This window comes from Chinchilla lanigera, unplaced genomic scaffold (assembly GCF_000276665.1).
Source record: "Chinchilla lanigera isolate Chin_1 unplaced genomic scaffold, ChiLan1.0 scaffold00052, whole genome shotgun sequence".
In the NCBI taxonomy this organism is placed as follows: domain Eukaryota; kingdom Metazoa; phylum Chordata; class Mammalia; order Rodentia; family Chinchillidae; genus Chinchilla; species Chinchilla lanigera.
In genome coordinates, this window is record NW_004955453.1 from 3151427 (window position 1) to 3167608 (window position 16182).

The window sequence follows — 16182 nt, forward strand, 5'->3', positions numbered from 1 at the left end:
TGGCCTTGAGCTCACTTTGTAGCCCAGGCTGGTCTTGAACTCACAATGATCCTCCTGCCTCAGCCTCCTGAGTGCTGGGATTACAGGCGTGCACCACCATGCTCGGCAAAAGTAGGAAATGTAAAAAATTCTAAAATTACTTGTATTGAGAGGCTTTAGCTATAAGTAAAAAAAAAATTTTTTTTCAAAAAAAAATTCAGCAAAAAGTGACCATAAGCGATAGAGGTGGTTCGTGATTCGTCTCAGTTAATGAACTGAGAGGAAGGAAGCTCCAAAGTTGGCCCATTTGCCTAAATAGATCACTGGCTGCCTTTGTTTCTCAGCTTCCTTTGGGTCATGTGAGACAAGATGGTTGCTATTGCTGCAGGCATCGCACACTCAAGCAGCCATCCATAAAAGGAGAAAAAGTGGTTTGTCTTCCAGAGTCTACTGGGGACACCTTTTGGAGAAATCTTTAGAAGATGTCCCCCCTTACTCGTTTTCCTTGGCCAAGCTATTCCTCTTCGGTAATAAAAATACCTCAGACTGGATGTCTTAATCTGTTTTGTTTGCTATAACAAAGTACCTGGGGCTGAGCACTTTATGCAGAAAAGAGGTTTATTTAGCTCCTCATTCGAAGGTCAGCACCTGCTCAGTGCTGGTAGCGGCTGCTGACTGCTGCACAGCATGGTAAATGGCGTCACAGGAAGGGTTGCCTGGTGATACAGGAAGCAGAACAACTCAGGGACCAGCTTGCTCTTTGTAGAGCACAGAGCAGGTCACACCCAAGCCAAACCCTGACCCCTGGGAAGTCAGGGGTGGAGGAAACAGAGGAGAGGTAACTGACAGCATCTGCCACGATGCGATTTCAGAAATACTATTTTCAGCCCATCTACCCACAAAGCTAACATTTTTGTCTTTCAGCATTGGCATCCCACTGAGAAGTTGCAGATAGTATTTACCCAGGATTTGGCGGCCGTGGCATGCATTGGCTGTGTTTTCGAACCTAAACAAATCTGCTGAGGGGATGGAGGTGTAGCTCAATGATAGAGAGCTTGCGAAGCATGCACAAGGCTCTGGGCTTGATCCCTACAGTGCAGGGGGCAAATGCTACAGGAGACACTTCTGTGAACTCTGGAGACTGCATTTTTGTTTTGTTTTTGTTTTGCTTTTTTTTTTTTTTTTTTGGTTTTTCTCGGGTACCGGGAACCGAACTCACGACCTTGCGCTTGCCAGGCAGGCGCTTTTGCCGCTGAGCTAAATCCCCAGCCCCCTTGTTTTGCTTTTTGAACAGGGTCTTGCTATGCAACCCAGGCTGGCTTTGAGCTTGCCGTGATCTTCCTGCCTCAGCCTCCTGAGTACTGGGATTACAGATGTGCACCACCATGCCTGACTAGAGACTGTGTTTTTGAAAGGTGTTCAGCAGATGTTTGAGTGCCTTCTGGGTGGCAACAGTGTTGAGCACTGGAAAGTGAACCCAGGTCAATCTGTAGGAGCCGGTGTAGACAGTGTCAGAATTGCAGGGCAATAATTAGTTCTGTGTCTACAGCCATTCTCTCTAGTGTCACAATTGCACTGACTTATGCCATGACCTGGGACCTATCCTCGTACACTTTCAGCCTACGTCACATTTAGCATAGACTCGGATTTTTGTTTTTATTCTTTTTTTTAATTAATTAATTAATTTATTTTTGGGGGTTTTTTTTCTCCGGTACCGGGAACCGAACTCACGACCTTGCGTTTGCCAGGCAGGCGCTTTTGCCGCTGAGCTAAATCCCCAGCCCCTGTTTTTATTCTTTTGTCACATGAACTCCACGCTGGGTTCTGCTAGATTGTGACACAGTGGAAAGACAGGCTCCTAACCGCTGGGAGTGCAGGCCGGCTCCCCTCAGCCCAGAAGCTTTATCATGTTGATTAGGCAGTGTCAGGAGCCAATTAATTTCCAGGGCAGATTTGCGAAGTAGTGTAATTCACAGAGCCGCGATCAGGATTTTGGAAGCAGCCTGTCTCTCCTTCCTGCCGCTGAGATAGATTTCTGTGGCCCTTTGGGGTCTTTAGCTGGATGAGACGCTGATTTTTCCTTCAGCGCGAAGATTTATAACTACTCCCGCTTCACAAATGAATGTGCTTGAGTTTTAATGCTGAAGTATTTAGGGCTGTGGAGAGGACCCTTCGGGGGATATTAAAACATAATTGGGACCCTTCCATCAACTCTGCATGGCGGCGGTGAACACATGCAGTCCGCGTTCCCGCTTTGCCCAGGATGAGTGGGAGAAGTGTGCATTTGTGGGGTTCGGCTGGCAGTGTGTTCAGGAGTCATGATTTGTTGGGAAAAACGTGCACACTCAGCACTGTCCCTAGCAAAGGAGAAGACAGCGGTGTTTTCTGTGACCCTGGAGGTTGCTGCGAGACGCGCCGGCCCACCTTTCTTGGTGACATTCGTCTAAAGTCCTTTTCTTTTTCCTACTACAACTCTCTGATTTCAGGGCTCCTGTATCAGGAATACCGAGACAAATCCACTCTCCAGGAAATTGAAACGCGGAGGCAGCAGGATGCGGAAATCCAGAGCAGTGAGGATGGGTCCCCGGCCGGCGAGGACACCCCTGAGGAGGAGGAGGAAGAGGAGGAGGAGGAGGAGCCGGTGAGCCCGCCCGAGAGGAGACCTTTGCCCCAGATCTGCCTGCTCAGCAACCCTCACTCGAGGTTCAACCTGTGGCAGGACCTCCCCGAGATCCGGAGCAGCGGAGTGCTGGAGATCCTGCAGCCGGAGGAGGTCAGACTGCAGGAGGTAGGCGCTGCGGCTCCGTCCTCAGGGGTGCGGGTGCGGGAGGCGTTCTGGGGGGAGGGCGTGGGAGTGAGGTCCCCGGCTGGCACCCAGAGAATTTCCCTCACAGGGTTCATCCAAGGAAATAATCAGGCGGCAGTAAGCACCCGCTTACCTTCTCGGGCAGCTCGCTGGCAGTGTGAGTGCGCAGAGCGTTGCTTCTTTGTCGCGCTGGCAGATTGCACTTTTCCACGGGTTACTATTGTTGTGGGGTGTCCACACTGCGGGGCACTCAGCTTGAGGCAAGGTTAACTGTGAGTCACCAACTTGCAGTTGGTCAGGATCTTACCCCACAACTGTGTCGGAGCCATGTGAACTTTGGATGGGGAAGGATTTTGAAAGAAAGCCTCAGCCCGGCCACCCCCTGCAGAAATGGTGTGGAAACTGGGGACCCGTGCTGGTCACCCCTTTGTTCAGTGGTCCCGGTGGACATCAGCTGACATGGAGCAGGCGGAGGTCAAGTCACGGAGGTGTCCAAGGGCTTGCTGCTGCCAGGGGACAGTGCATTAACACTAACCGCGACACAGCAAGGCATGAGGGTGTATGCCTGTAATCACAGCATTCAGGAGGCTGAGGCAGGAGGATCGCTGTGAGTTTGAGGCCAGCCTGGGTGACACAGTGAGTTTAAGGCCAGCCTGAACTGCATAATGGGACCTTGTCTCAAAAAAACAAAACTAAACTCAACTAACAGGGACAGAAATGAATGGTGAGACATTTGAGTGTTCATTTGAGTTGAACAAAGATTATTTGAGTGTCTAGGACACTGTGTGGCTTGGGGAGACAAGAGTGTGGTCGATGGTAAGGAGGTGGCTGGCCAGAGCTGGGAGAGTGTGTGTGCGTGTGTGTGTGTGTGTGTGTGTGTGTGTGTGTGTGTTGGGAATTTTTGTGCTGGGAATGGAACCCAGGGCCTTGTGCGCTCTGCTGTTGAGCCATGCCCCCAACTGCAGCCCCTTTGAGATTTTAACAGTGAGTACAGAGCCCAGCGTGGCGGCACACGCCTGTAATCCCAGCACTCCAGAGGCTGAGGCAGGAGGATCATTGAGAGTTCCAGGCCAGCCTGGGCTACAAAGTGAGTTTAAGGCCAGCCTGAAGTGCATAGCAAGACCCTGTCTCAAAAAGTCAAAAAATAAACAAATAAATAAAAAGTGGGCACCAAAGGAAGAACTGAAGCCAGCGGAGCAGAACCCCACCCCGACCTTCTGCACACATGCAGCCCGAGCTGGTGCCTGGTCCCGGCTTTGTCGAGGCTCGAGCCTGCCTTCCCTGCCCTCTTTAGGCTGTGCTCTATTCCATAGACACCTTTATTCTTGTTCTTTATTTTTATTAAAAAATGGCTGCAGTAGAAGGATCACTTAAGCTCAGTGGTCTAAGGCCAACCTGGGCAATGCCGCAAGACTCCCATCTCTTAAAAAATAAATAACCAGGTGTGGTGGCCCACACTTGTAATCCCTGCACTTGGAGGCTGAGGCAGGAAAATCACTGCAAGTTCGAAGTGAGTTATCTAGTGAGTTCCAGGCCAGTCTGAAATGCATAGCAAGGCGGTCTCAAAATAAAACAAAATCAGTAAATAATAAGCAAATAATCAATAAAAAACAAAACAGCAGAATCTCCACCTTAACTGCCAAGATTGAGAAGAGCTCCAAGCCGGGTGTGGTGGTGCATGCCTGTAATCCCAGCACTCAGGAGGCTGAGGCAGGAAGATCTTTGTGAGTCCGAGAGCAGCCTGGGCTACAAGTGAGCTCAAGGCCAGCCTGAACTGCAGGGCAAGACCCTGTCTCAAAAAGACCAAAAAAAAAAAAAAAAAAAAGAAAAAGAAAAGAAAAGAAAAGAGAGAAGAGCTCCAGCCCTGCATCTTCCAACCCAGACTCAGGTTTTCCAATAGACTTGCTGCTAGGGAAGTCGAGGCTCCGTAAGTCCAGGTCCATCTGGGGATCCTGCCTAGTAGAATCAGGAAGAGTTTCTACTCTACCGCCCTTGTGACTTGTGAGCAGTGACTTGTAAATAGTGGCATCAAGAGTGTGTGTCCTTATGATGCAAGGCTCTGAGCTAAACCCTAACACGCAGAGCTGAAACACGCATGCACCCTTGCAACACCAGGGGAGCTAAAAGCACAGAACGGTCTCCGCCATGTCACACAGGAAAACAGAGAAAACAGCAAAGGAAAGCAGCGTGAAATAAAGCAAGAAAGTGAATAAGAGACCACAGCTACAGCAATGAACATGAGTGGCTGAAAGTCCTCCACAAAGACAGAAACTCACAAGGGGTCAGAAAGGTAGACCCACTGTCAGAGCAGATGGCAAAGTCAGGCACGAAAATACCAGCAAGGTCAGCAGAGGCGTTCCGGGGCCTCATGCGTGGCCTGTACTTTGATAAAGGTACCACTTTATTTTTGATTTTTTAGTTTTTTTGTCTTTTTGAGACAGGGTCTCACTATGCAGTTCAGGCTGGCCTTGAACTCACTTTGTGGCCCAGGCTGGTCTTGAGCTCAGAACGATCCTCCTGCCTCAGCCTCCTGAGTGCTGGGATTACAGGCGTGAGCCACCACGCCCGGCCTGGTACCATTTTATTTTTAAATATTTTAAAATTTCATAACTAACTTAGTATGCTGTAATTGTTTTTAAAAAAATGTGAACAGCACCAATGTGTCCAGGCTTTCCTTTGACCGTGGACCTCCCTGGGGGACCAGTTCTAATTTCTGTCCGGATAGAGCACAGCCGCTAGGCACTGTCTGCTTTTGAAGTCTAGGCACTGTTCAGCAGCAGCAGCTTGGTTTGGGTTGTGGTGTTCAGCAACTTGCCTTTACTGGATTCTTCAGCGTTTAGCTTAGGTTTTATAAACTTTGCATTGAAACCCACTGGTTTTTAGCAGAAAACGATGTAATTGCATCAGAGGTACAGGGGGCTTGAATCAGCTCCAGGAGGGGCACAGCTGACTGAAAGCGGGGAGAGACTTGTGCCCAGCCCAGTGGGTCCCGGACCCCAGCGCAGCTTGGAGGGTGGCAGAGGACAGAGGTGAGCTGGTACGGTAACAGCACGGGCTGCTCAGGAGGGCTCGTGTCTGCACACTGAGGCCCTGCCTCCGGAGCCTGGCAGTGGCATTGCTGGGCAAAATAAAGCACATTTTTAGTACAGAGAGATTCTACCAGATTGCCACTCAGAAGGCAGCCTAGCCTGGGCACCCCAATAACCTGAGACTCCCAAATTGCAGCCCTTCTGCCTTCCATGATGGCAGAAGCGGCAAATTCTACACCATGAAACTTTGTTTTGTGTATGAAATTATTAAAAATATTTTAAATAAAATTACCTTCAGACTACATGTAGAAGAACCATAAACAGGCTGTGTGTGGTGGTGTACACCTGTAATCCCAGCACTCAGGAGGCTGAGGCAGGAGGATCGTTGTGAGTTCAAGACCAGCCTGGGCTACAAAGTGAGCTCAAGGCCGGCCTGAACTGCATAGTGAGACCCCGTCTCAAAAATACCAAAAAAAAAAGGAACCATAATAAATACCATGTTGAGACCCAGGTCCCTCCTTTTGATTGCTCCTTGTGCGTGTGCAGATAGATATTTAAAAACCTGAAATCAAAACACTTCTGTCCCGGGCATTTTGAATAAGGGACACTACAGAGTCCCTGGCCACCAACAGCGCGAGAGGCCGTTTCCACCCACCCTCCCCCGTCCTGCCATCCGATTACTCATTTTCTATAATCCTTAGTCGGAAGGGGAGGAGGAGATTCCTTATCCCCTCCAGGATGCGTGAGCCTTTCCATGCGTTTATTTGTTCTTTCCATTTATCAGTGAGCCATCCTATTTTTTGCCTAATTTTATTCTGGTGGATTGTTTGTGTCAAACGTAATTCATCAGCAGCTTTTCTTTTTTGTTGTTGTTGTTTTTTGTTTTTCTCCGGTACCGGGAACCAAACTCACGACCTTGTGCTTGCCAGGCAGGTGCTTTGCCGCTGAGCTAAATCCCCAACCCCCATCAGCAGCTTTTCAAACATTCTGGATAGTAATTCTTTTTCATATTTTCAGATATTTTCTCCCACAGTACGGAATGAGGGAACTGACAGAGCGTAGTGATTATCACACAGGCGCTGGTGCCCAGCTGGCTGGGTTCTGAGTGTCAGCTCTGCCACTTCTTAGCTGTGTGGTGTAGGGCAAAGGACACAACGTCTCTGTGCTTCGGCTGCTTTATGTGTAAAGCAGAGGGGTCTTAGTCCATTCTGCTGTTGTTAATATGCAGTAGCTGAAACTGGGGAAGGTATAAAGAAAGAGAGGTTATTCAGCCCGTGGTTCTGGAGGCGAGGAAATCCTTTTCCTTATTTAAACCCGACATCCCAGTGTTGTCTTAGATCAGGGAGACAGAGCCCAACAGAAATGGTCACAGTGAGTGGTCATGGCGGTCTGTCAGGTTGCAGAGCCAGGGATGGGCAGGAGGCGTCATCACACTCCCTGTTCCTAGGAGTAGGCCAAGCTGGGCACACAGAGGCGCTGATCATGGAGAGCTGGGTTGGGGGGTGTGAGGGTCACGGTTGAGCTCCATCCCCTCTCAGACTGTGCTACCCGTGCCCCCATGGCCCCTGGGCACTGAACACCACCAAAAATGGGTCATATGTTGTCTTAGTCACTTTCTTCATCACTGGGACAAAATCCCTGCCACCAGCAGCTTAGGGAAGGAAAGATTTATTTCCTCTCCAACAAGGGACGCTTGTTGGAGAGGTTTCAGCCTGTAGTTGGCTGGCTCCAAGGCAGGGTGGCTCGGCAGAGGGGCCGGGCGGAGGAGAGCTGTTCATGGCCTGGTGAAGAGGAAGCAGGGAGCAGGGGAGGAGCCAGGAGGGAGAAGGGGCTTCCTGCCACGCCCTCCCAGACCACGCCCTCCCAGACCACGCCCTCCCAGACCACGCCCTCCCAGACCACGCCCTCCCAGACCACGCCCCAGCCCCTCATGGCAGGTCAGCCTTGAGCCCCCATAATCCAGGCATATTCCAAAGCCCCACCTGTGAGCTCTTGGGGATATCTAGATCTAAACCAGAACATGTTAAGCCATAAAGAAAAGCCTATTTAGTTTTCTTGAAATTTTACAGGCCACGCTATATCACCGCAGTGTAGTGAAACAAGAAAAACAAAAAACCCCTTAAAATCAGAAATGTTTCAAATGCTTCTAACCTTGAGGATGAGGAAATAAATTTTGTACCTACAGACGATATCCAAGATGACAGAGGTGCTACTCTGAAGTCCCAGAGGATGGCGTCAGTGCTGCATTTAGGTAGTTACAACCTTTCATGGCTTGTTAAGTGAGGGATAAATACAAAATTGGATGAGCTCCTCAGATGTCAGAGAAGATACCCCCCAAAAAAGGTCCCAACACCCCCAAAACATGCTCCCAACACCCCCAAACATGCTCCCAAAGACACCAACCAGGATGGAGACCCAAGAAGAGGCCGAGCAAATCTTGAGATAGTGATCTAAGAAGATGCAGGCTCCCAAAAACAGACTCAGAAACAAAATTTTTAGGTGGGTGGCACACAGCTGTAGCACCAGGCCCTGGGAAGGATGAGGCGGGAGGATCCCTTGAGTCCAGGAGTTCAAGACCAGCCTGAGCAACATAGCAAGACCCTGTCTCTTTAAATTTAATAAAATATGTTTAAAAATCAAAACACAAAAATATACCAGTATCCAGAATAACTACTGGCAGAAGAGATGCTGAGCCCAGCGGTGAAAGCGCAGCGGAGTTCCTGGTCTACAGGGGCCCGTGATGAGGGGACGGAACCGCGCAGGCCACGCCCAGCGTCACCTTAGCGAGAGGAAGCGGTTCTTTTGTGGAGGCACTGAAGGTTTCCTTCCTGGGTTCACAGTTGGCCAGCTCAGCCCCGGGGCGCTGGAGCGGGGTCAGGCAACGGATATCTCAGGTTCCCGGCCCGCTCTGTCCGCACCACTGGCTCTGCGGCCGGGTGGGGCGGCGGACCGCAGGGAAGGGTGGCTGTGCTTCGGTGAATCATTTCACAAACACAAGCGGCCCTTGTTGGAGAGTCGAAAAATGCCAGTCATCAAGTCTGATCACTACAGCACGTACATATACAGATTTCTAAACATCCGCAATATAGCTGAAGGCTGCGTGTGTGTGTGTGTGCGCATGTGTGTAGTCAAAAACAATTTTTCTCTTAGTGATTAGTAGAACTGAGAGACGTACGATCAAGAATACATTGACCACCACCACCCAGCAATAGCGGAATATAAAGCACTTTCTTCAAGTTACATAGAATATTCACCACGATAGGCCGTAGCACACATGAACAAACGTATGAAAATTGAAATCATGCACAGTATGTTTTATGACCTTAATGAATTAAACTAGAAATCAGTAACATGACGATAACAAGCAAGTGGCTGGGAGTTTAGGTTACAGGTAGAGCATGTGCGGGAGACAAGGTCCAGTCCTCCTCCTGGGAGAGGGGGAGGGAGAGAGGAATAAGCAGTACACAGTTTTTATAATCCCTGGATCAAGTAGTCTCAAGGGAAGTTACAAGTATTCTTAAATGGCAGAAAATGAATCTGCAATATACTAAAATTTAGGAAAGAAGGAAGTCTTCAAATCAGTCACTTAAGCTTTCATAGTAAGAAGCTAGTGGGGTTGGGGAAAACAAAACCAAAGCCAGCAAAAAGAGAGAAACAACACAAATAAGAGACAAAGTTAACAAACTAAGCGGGGCATGGTGGTGCACACCTGTAATCCCAGCACTTGGGAGGCTGAGGCAGGAGAACTGTTGCAAGTTCAAGACTAGCCTGGGATAAATAGTGAGCTCAAAGCCAGCCTGAACAGCATAGCAAGACCCTATCTCAAAAAAAAAAAAAAAAAAAAAAAGACAAAATTAATAAACCAAAAGCTGGTTTTTAAGAGATCAGTAAAATTAATAAATTGTCAAAGTTGACAAAAGGGAGAGAAGATACAAATTACCAACATTAGAAGTGAAAATGGAGACATGACAGACTTCACAGACATTAAGAAGGTTATAAGGAAACAACTATGAACGACTGTGCATGCAAAAATACTGACAGTTTTAGCTGGGCACGCCATAATCCCAGCATTTGAGAGGCTGAGGCAGGAGGATCACCATGAGTTCAAGGCCAACCTGGGCTCCCCAGGGAGTCCAGGCCAGCCTGAACTACATAGTGAGATCCTGCCTAAAAAAAAAAAAAAAAAAAAAAAAAAAGAGACTGATAAGAGAATGAGAAGAAGTTATAGACTTTGAGAACATATTTCAAGTCTCTCATCTAACAAGACTCATCTAGAATGTGTACAAAACTCAGCAGGAAAATTTTTAATGTAAAAATGGAGAAAGGACAAACAGATACTTCAACAAAGGAGGTATATACAAGACAGGAAGTGCTACATACTGGCCTAAGTTTTCTTTTTCCTATTGATTTTTGCAGGCTGGGGCACTGGGGATCAAACCCAGGAGCGCCGTGCCACTGCATAACACCCCAGGCCTTTTATTTACTTATGTTTTTATTTGGAGACAGAGTCTTGCTAAATTGCCCAGGCAGGACTCAAATGTGAGATTTCAAAAAAGTACAGCAGAACAAACAAACAAAAAACAAACAAACAAAAATCGATTCCAAAGTGCTGGATGACAGGCAGGCACCTCGCTTCCTGCTCAAAACTCAGTATTCGGAAACCACTGCACTTGGGCTGATGGATGGAGTGCACCGATACTAAGACGGTTGTCATCGTTTGCTCAAAACTCAAACTTAGTGCATCCCATCGCCTCACTTGTTAAATACAGTGACTCTACCGAGCCTCGCACCCCGAGACCTCAGCCCGTCCTTCGGCTTCCCACGAAGGCCTTTAAGTGCTGGTGTGGCCGCCCAGCAGCTGCAACTTTTGGTGCAGGATCTACAAACTGGGCAGCCGCTCTGGAGGAGGGCAGGCCATTTCCTATGAAGTTACGTGGACATTTCCATGCACCCAGCACCCCCGCTCACTCTTTTTTCTGGGAGGGGTACTGGGAATTGAACTCAGGACCTTGTGCTTGCCAGGCAGGCGCTTGTGCCCCTCGGCTACATCCCCAGCCCTTCCCGCTTGCTCTTAGGCATCTCCCTGCAGCAGCTCTCTCAGCGACACCCTGGACATTGGGGTTGGGGTGTCCTCGTCTCAGGCTCTGCCCTGTGCATTGCACGGCATCCTGGCTGCTGCCCACTGGATGCCGGAGCACCCTCGCCCCACTCATGACACCCCAGGTGGCTCTAGACTTAGCTGAATATTCCCCAAAGGAATACGCAACTCCTGGTTGAGAGCCACTCCCCTAGAGAACTGGGAGGTTACAGTCACACAGCAGTGCATACATGCGTGCTTATTCATACTCGCCCAGAATTGGAAACAACCCAGATGCCCATTAACAGGTAGAGGGACAAGCTCACACATCCCTGCAGTGGTCCACTAAGCACCTGGAAGGAACAGACTGTTGATACACAGGACACCAGGGGCCGAGTCTCAGGCACTTTGCTGAGTGCCTGAAAGAAACCAAAGGCTGGGCATGGGGGTGCGTGCCTGTAATCCCAGCACTCGGGAGGCTGAGGCAGGAGGATCATTGGAGTTCAAGACCAGCCTAGGTTACAAAGTGAGCTCAAGGCCAGCTGGACTGCATAGCGAGACCCTGTCTCAAAAAAACAAAACAAAACAAAAGAAACCGGACAGGTTACATACCGTATGGTTCCACAGATGTGACATTCTGGAGCAGACCCAACTATGCTGACAGAACTCAGATCAGCAGCTAGAATGAGAAAGCTTGAGGGAGATTTTTTGGACTAACGGGACCATTGAGGGCCTTGATCATACATTGGTTACATGAAGTTATACTTGTGTTAAAATTTGTACAACTATTTGTAGTCTATCTGATTGTACAATTTTAAAAGTAAGATGTCAGAGGGTTGAATGTCTCTGATTTCTTTTTGTTCCACCTAACAAAGTACTACTCCTCCATAAAATTAAAACATTGGTCTATCTCACTGCGGATTAAGTTAAAAATTTATTTATTTATTTATTTATTTATTTATTTTTTTTTTGTTTTTCTCCGGTACCAGGAACCGAACTCACGACCTTGCGCTTGCCAGGCAGGCGCTTTTGCCGCTGAGCTAAATCCCCAGCCCTAAGTTAAAAATTTATATAAAACATAAGAAATTCAAATCTGAAAAATATAGATTGAGCAAGTATAAATTAATGCAAAGATGGTGTAATATTTGCATGTTTGGGGTCAAAATGTATCATACTGATAGGCTAGATAAAAAAATACATCGAGTTTCAAAGAGGCTGACAAGGAAAGGAGTCCATCTGTTACGATCTAAATAAAGCTCAGAAGGATGCTTTTGGAGATTTATAAAGAATATCTTAAATATGTAACCAAAATCGTACATGATGAAGAGTTGCCGTGGCAATTAAGGCGAGACGCAGTGCTTGCTAACATCCTTTGATGTGGCTCCAAAAGCCCCAGCCAGGGCAACAAGACAAGAGAGGAGCAGGAGAAGAAGCCACAAAGGAGGAAGATTGAAACCATTGTCTGCCGATGGTGGCCGCTTTCTTTTTTTTTTTTTTTTTATTTTAAAGAGTAAAAGAAGGATAACATAATAATAGGAGGGGCTTACCAAATTACAGACAAAGTGGTAGGAATTATCAATGGCTATTGTTTTACATATTGTTATCTATAAGATAGTTTCTCAGGAAAACAAATAGACAAATAATAGTGAGTTACAGACAAAAGAGGTAGGAGATTATCAATAGTTGTTGTACTATACTTAGGTATCTTCAAAGTGGCTTCTCAAGAATATAAATAGAACTATACATGAGTGACCTACTGAATAATCATTCAATAATTCTCAATGGTTGTTGTAGGAAACACATAATAATAAACATGGATCCATTTATGAAATAGGATAGGAACAATGCAAACATTACAGAGTTATGGATAGATTAGTAGGAAAATATCAGTGACTGCTGTAATACATGGTGGTATCTTCAAAGTGGTTTCTCAGGAAGACAGAGATACACAAGAAGGATCTAACAAGTAGTTACAGCCTAAGGGTTGTCAAAAATCAAGTGAGCCGTCTGGGGCGAAGGCCATTTTTTGTTGCGTTTTCTCTCCAGCCTCCCATCGCATTGGGACCCCACAACCAGTTAGTGTCCTCTCCCCAACTGTCAGCACAGGCAGCAGGAATCCTGCTGCAGACTTCTCCAGAGCTCCACCACAGCCTGTACTGTCAGGGGAAGAATGGCTTCCAGGGTGTCTCCACAGGTATTGTGCAAGGTCCTCCTAGTTTATAGCTTCCGAGTGGCTCTCGTGACCCCAGTCCACTAGACCTCTGACTCTGTGGGCTTAGTCTGCATTCTCATGTTCTCTGAGTCCTTGTTCAGCAGCTGCTTCTCCCTGGCTCTGGACCTTTCCGGTTCTCAGTGGCAGGAGCAAGAGTGGCCCGTTGTATGGCATGTATTCCCAGGGGTTGTTCAAAGTTTGAATGATTCACACACATCCGTGGGTGGGCAACTGCAGTCGGTGCATGGTGGGCCAATTGTGTCACTGTTTCTCTGTGTCATGATAAATCTCAATTGAGCGGCGGCGTATGGCTCGCCATGCACTGGGGCCTCTCTCCAGGGGCCTACGAGGCAGGAAGCTAGCCAGCCGGAAGACCGGCGCTCCCCCGATGGTCGCTTTCTTTAAAAAATCCAAGGGTGTCAAATAAAACCGCAGGGTCTAACAAGGCAGTTCTGAGAGGTGGCTGGATATGAGATAAACGCTCAGAATTTGTTGTTTTCATTTATGTCTGCAAGGCCCACATTTCACGCAATGAGAAAACTCTGTCAGTTAGAATAAAATGAGCACCTGAAAGGAACATGGGCAAAACAAGACACATAGGAAAAGTACAAGTGACTAGTGAGTAAAACAAAGAAAACATAAAAGTCAAAACTCGTTAATAATCAAGGAAGCTCAGACTAAAACAACATGGAGGTATGGTCCTCTGCATTTTCAAATCACAGAGACTGTTTTTTTTTTAGTTTATCATACATGTGTGTAGTATGTAATGTTTGCATTCCTTGTGGGAAGTTGGCTTTTAAACATATATTTATATTTAAAATCTATTAAGGAATTTTTATTTTGTTCTGTTTTTTTGAGACAGTCTTGTTATGTAGCCCAGGCTGGCCTTGAACTTGCATCCTGCCTCAGCTTCCCAAGTGCTGGGATTATAGGTATGCTCCACCATGCCTGTCTAGGAATTTTTATTTATTTATTTTGTCTTTTTGAGACAGGGTCTTGCTATACAGTTCAGGCTGTCCTTGAGCTCACTATGTAGCTCAGGCTGGTCTTGAACTTGAAACGATCCTCCTGCCTCAGCCTCCCAAGTGCTGGGATTACAGGCATGCACCACCACTGCCCCGGCAGACTAGGATTTTTTGTGTGTGTGTGGTACTGGGGATCGAACTCAGAACCTTGCACTTGCCAGGCAGGTGCTTATGCCGCTGAGCTATATCCCCAGCCCAAGGCTAGGAATTTTTAAATGAGTGCTCTTGAACACAGTTGATAAGAGTATAATAGTATGGGCTATCAAACTCCAATTAGAATATATTTGTATACTTTCTAATATTTCTACTTGTAGACATTCATCTTGTGAAATAATCAGGCTTGTGCACAAATATTTATTGAGATATCCATCTCAGCAAAAATTAAGACAAGAATGAGAAGAAACCCAAGTACTTGCTAATTGTGTATCAAGATAGTATGTAGCTATACAAAGACACAAACATTTAAAAAGTGTTTTCAAAGAATGAAATAGGTGAATAGTCATGATAAAATTTTTAGAACACAGAATAGAACATTATGTCTACAGCAGAGTGGGCATTGAAAATAAAGACTTTGCCTGACATCATGACGTGATGCCTGTAATCCCAGCACTTAGGAGGCTGAAGTAGGAGGATTGCTGCAAGTTAGAGGCCAGCCTGAGCTACATGTGAGTTCAAGGCTATCCTGAACTGTATAGGGGGACCTTGTCTCAAAAAGAAAGAAAGAAAGAAAGAGAGGGAAAGACTTTTAGTTTCTTTATACACTTTGCAATTTCTAGTTGCAGATCCAGATATTTAAAGAATAAATGAGTCTGGGCTGGGGATTCAGCTCAGCGGCACAGTGCCTGCCTGGCAAGCGTGAAGTCGTGAGTTTGATTCCCGGTACCGGAAAAAAAAACAACACACCAAAAAAAAACCCAAAAATAAATGAGTCTGACTTAACTGATATGCAGCACAGTTACAGTCATGAATGACATGGACATGTGGCATGCCTGATTTCTGAGTTTTCGGAGTCTGACTTTTCATATTTATTTATTTTTGTTTTTTTGAGGCAAGGTATCACTATGTAGTCCAGGCTGGCCTCCAACTCACATCGATCCTCCTGCCTCAGGCTTCCAAGTGCTAGGATTATAGACATGTGCCACCATACCCGGTCCTCTCATTTATTTTATTTTTTCATCTTTTTGAGACAGAGTCTTTTTTTCTTTCCAGTACCTGGAATCGAACTCACAACCTTGCACTTGCCAGGCAGGCACTGTGCCGCCGAGCTAAATCCCCAGCCCCCACAAGAGACAGAGTCTTGCCATGCAGTTCAGGCCAGCCTTGAGCTCACTTTGTGGCCCAGGCTGGTTTAGAACTAGTAACAATCCTCCTGCCTGAGCCTTCTGAGTGCTGGGATTACAGGCGTGTGCCACCACACCCTGCTTCATTTATTTTAAAGAGTTTATTCGAGCACATGAGACTGAGCTCTTTGTGTTTTATGTTGCAAAGCAGCCAGCGTGTGTCAGCTTTGTTTTCTGCCATGTGTGTTAAAGCCAGATGGGCCATTCAGCCTGCTGCAGATGTGTCTTGTCCCTGAGCTGCGGAAGCCCTGGTCCTGGGGAGCCCCTGTTCACCCCCGGAGAGCACCCCACAAAGGCCTAAGTCTTAGCCAGCCCTGGAAAAATAGGGACTTAAGAACAAAATGGTATGTTTTCCTCATTTGTCAGTAAAAGTTTCCTGGCCGCGACGTCAGGTCAGGACGTTACTGGACAGGATTTTCTTCATTTTGATTTTGTCTTCCAAGTTGTTCTGAAGCTCTTCATGCCCTCCCTCCCCTGGGGGCCTCTGAGTCATTGGAACACCATGGCTTGAGAAAATAATCAGGAGGTCTTCCAGTTAAAAGGTTAGGAAGGCCAGGTAGACAGGCCACAGGGCAGGGGCTTTTCAGGAAGTGGTGGGAGGAAGGAGAACCCAGAAAGGAGGGCAAAGAGCCAGGGGCAAGGTGGGTGTGGTACTGCACGTTCATAATCCCAGCTACTTGGGATGCTGAGGCAGGAGGATACAAAATTTAAAGC

The 16182-nt window shown here is 47.2% G+C and overlaps 1 protein-coding gene across 2 annotated transcripts in view; it reads left to right on the top strand.

Moving 5' to 3' along the window:
- Ngef (neuronal guanine nucleotide exchange factor) overlaps positions 1-16182 on the top strand; it is a 103214-nt gene that overhangs the window by 68601 nt on the left and 18431 nt on the right. For both annotated transcript variants that reach the window (XM_013519899.1, XM_005395362.2), the window contains exon 5: positions 2466-2767. In XM_013519899.1, coding sequence (XP_013375353.1) covers positions 2466-2767 — 302 coding nt within the window. The remainder of the gene's footprint in view (positions 1-2465; positions 2768-16182) is intronic.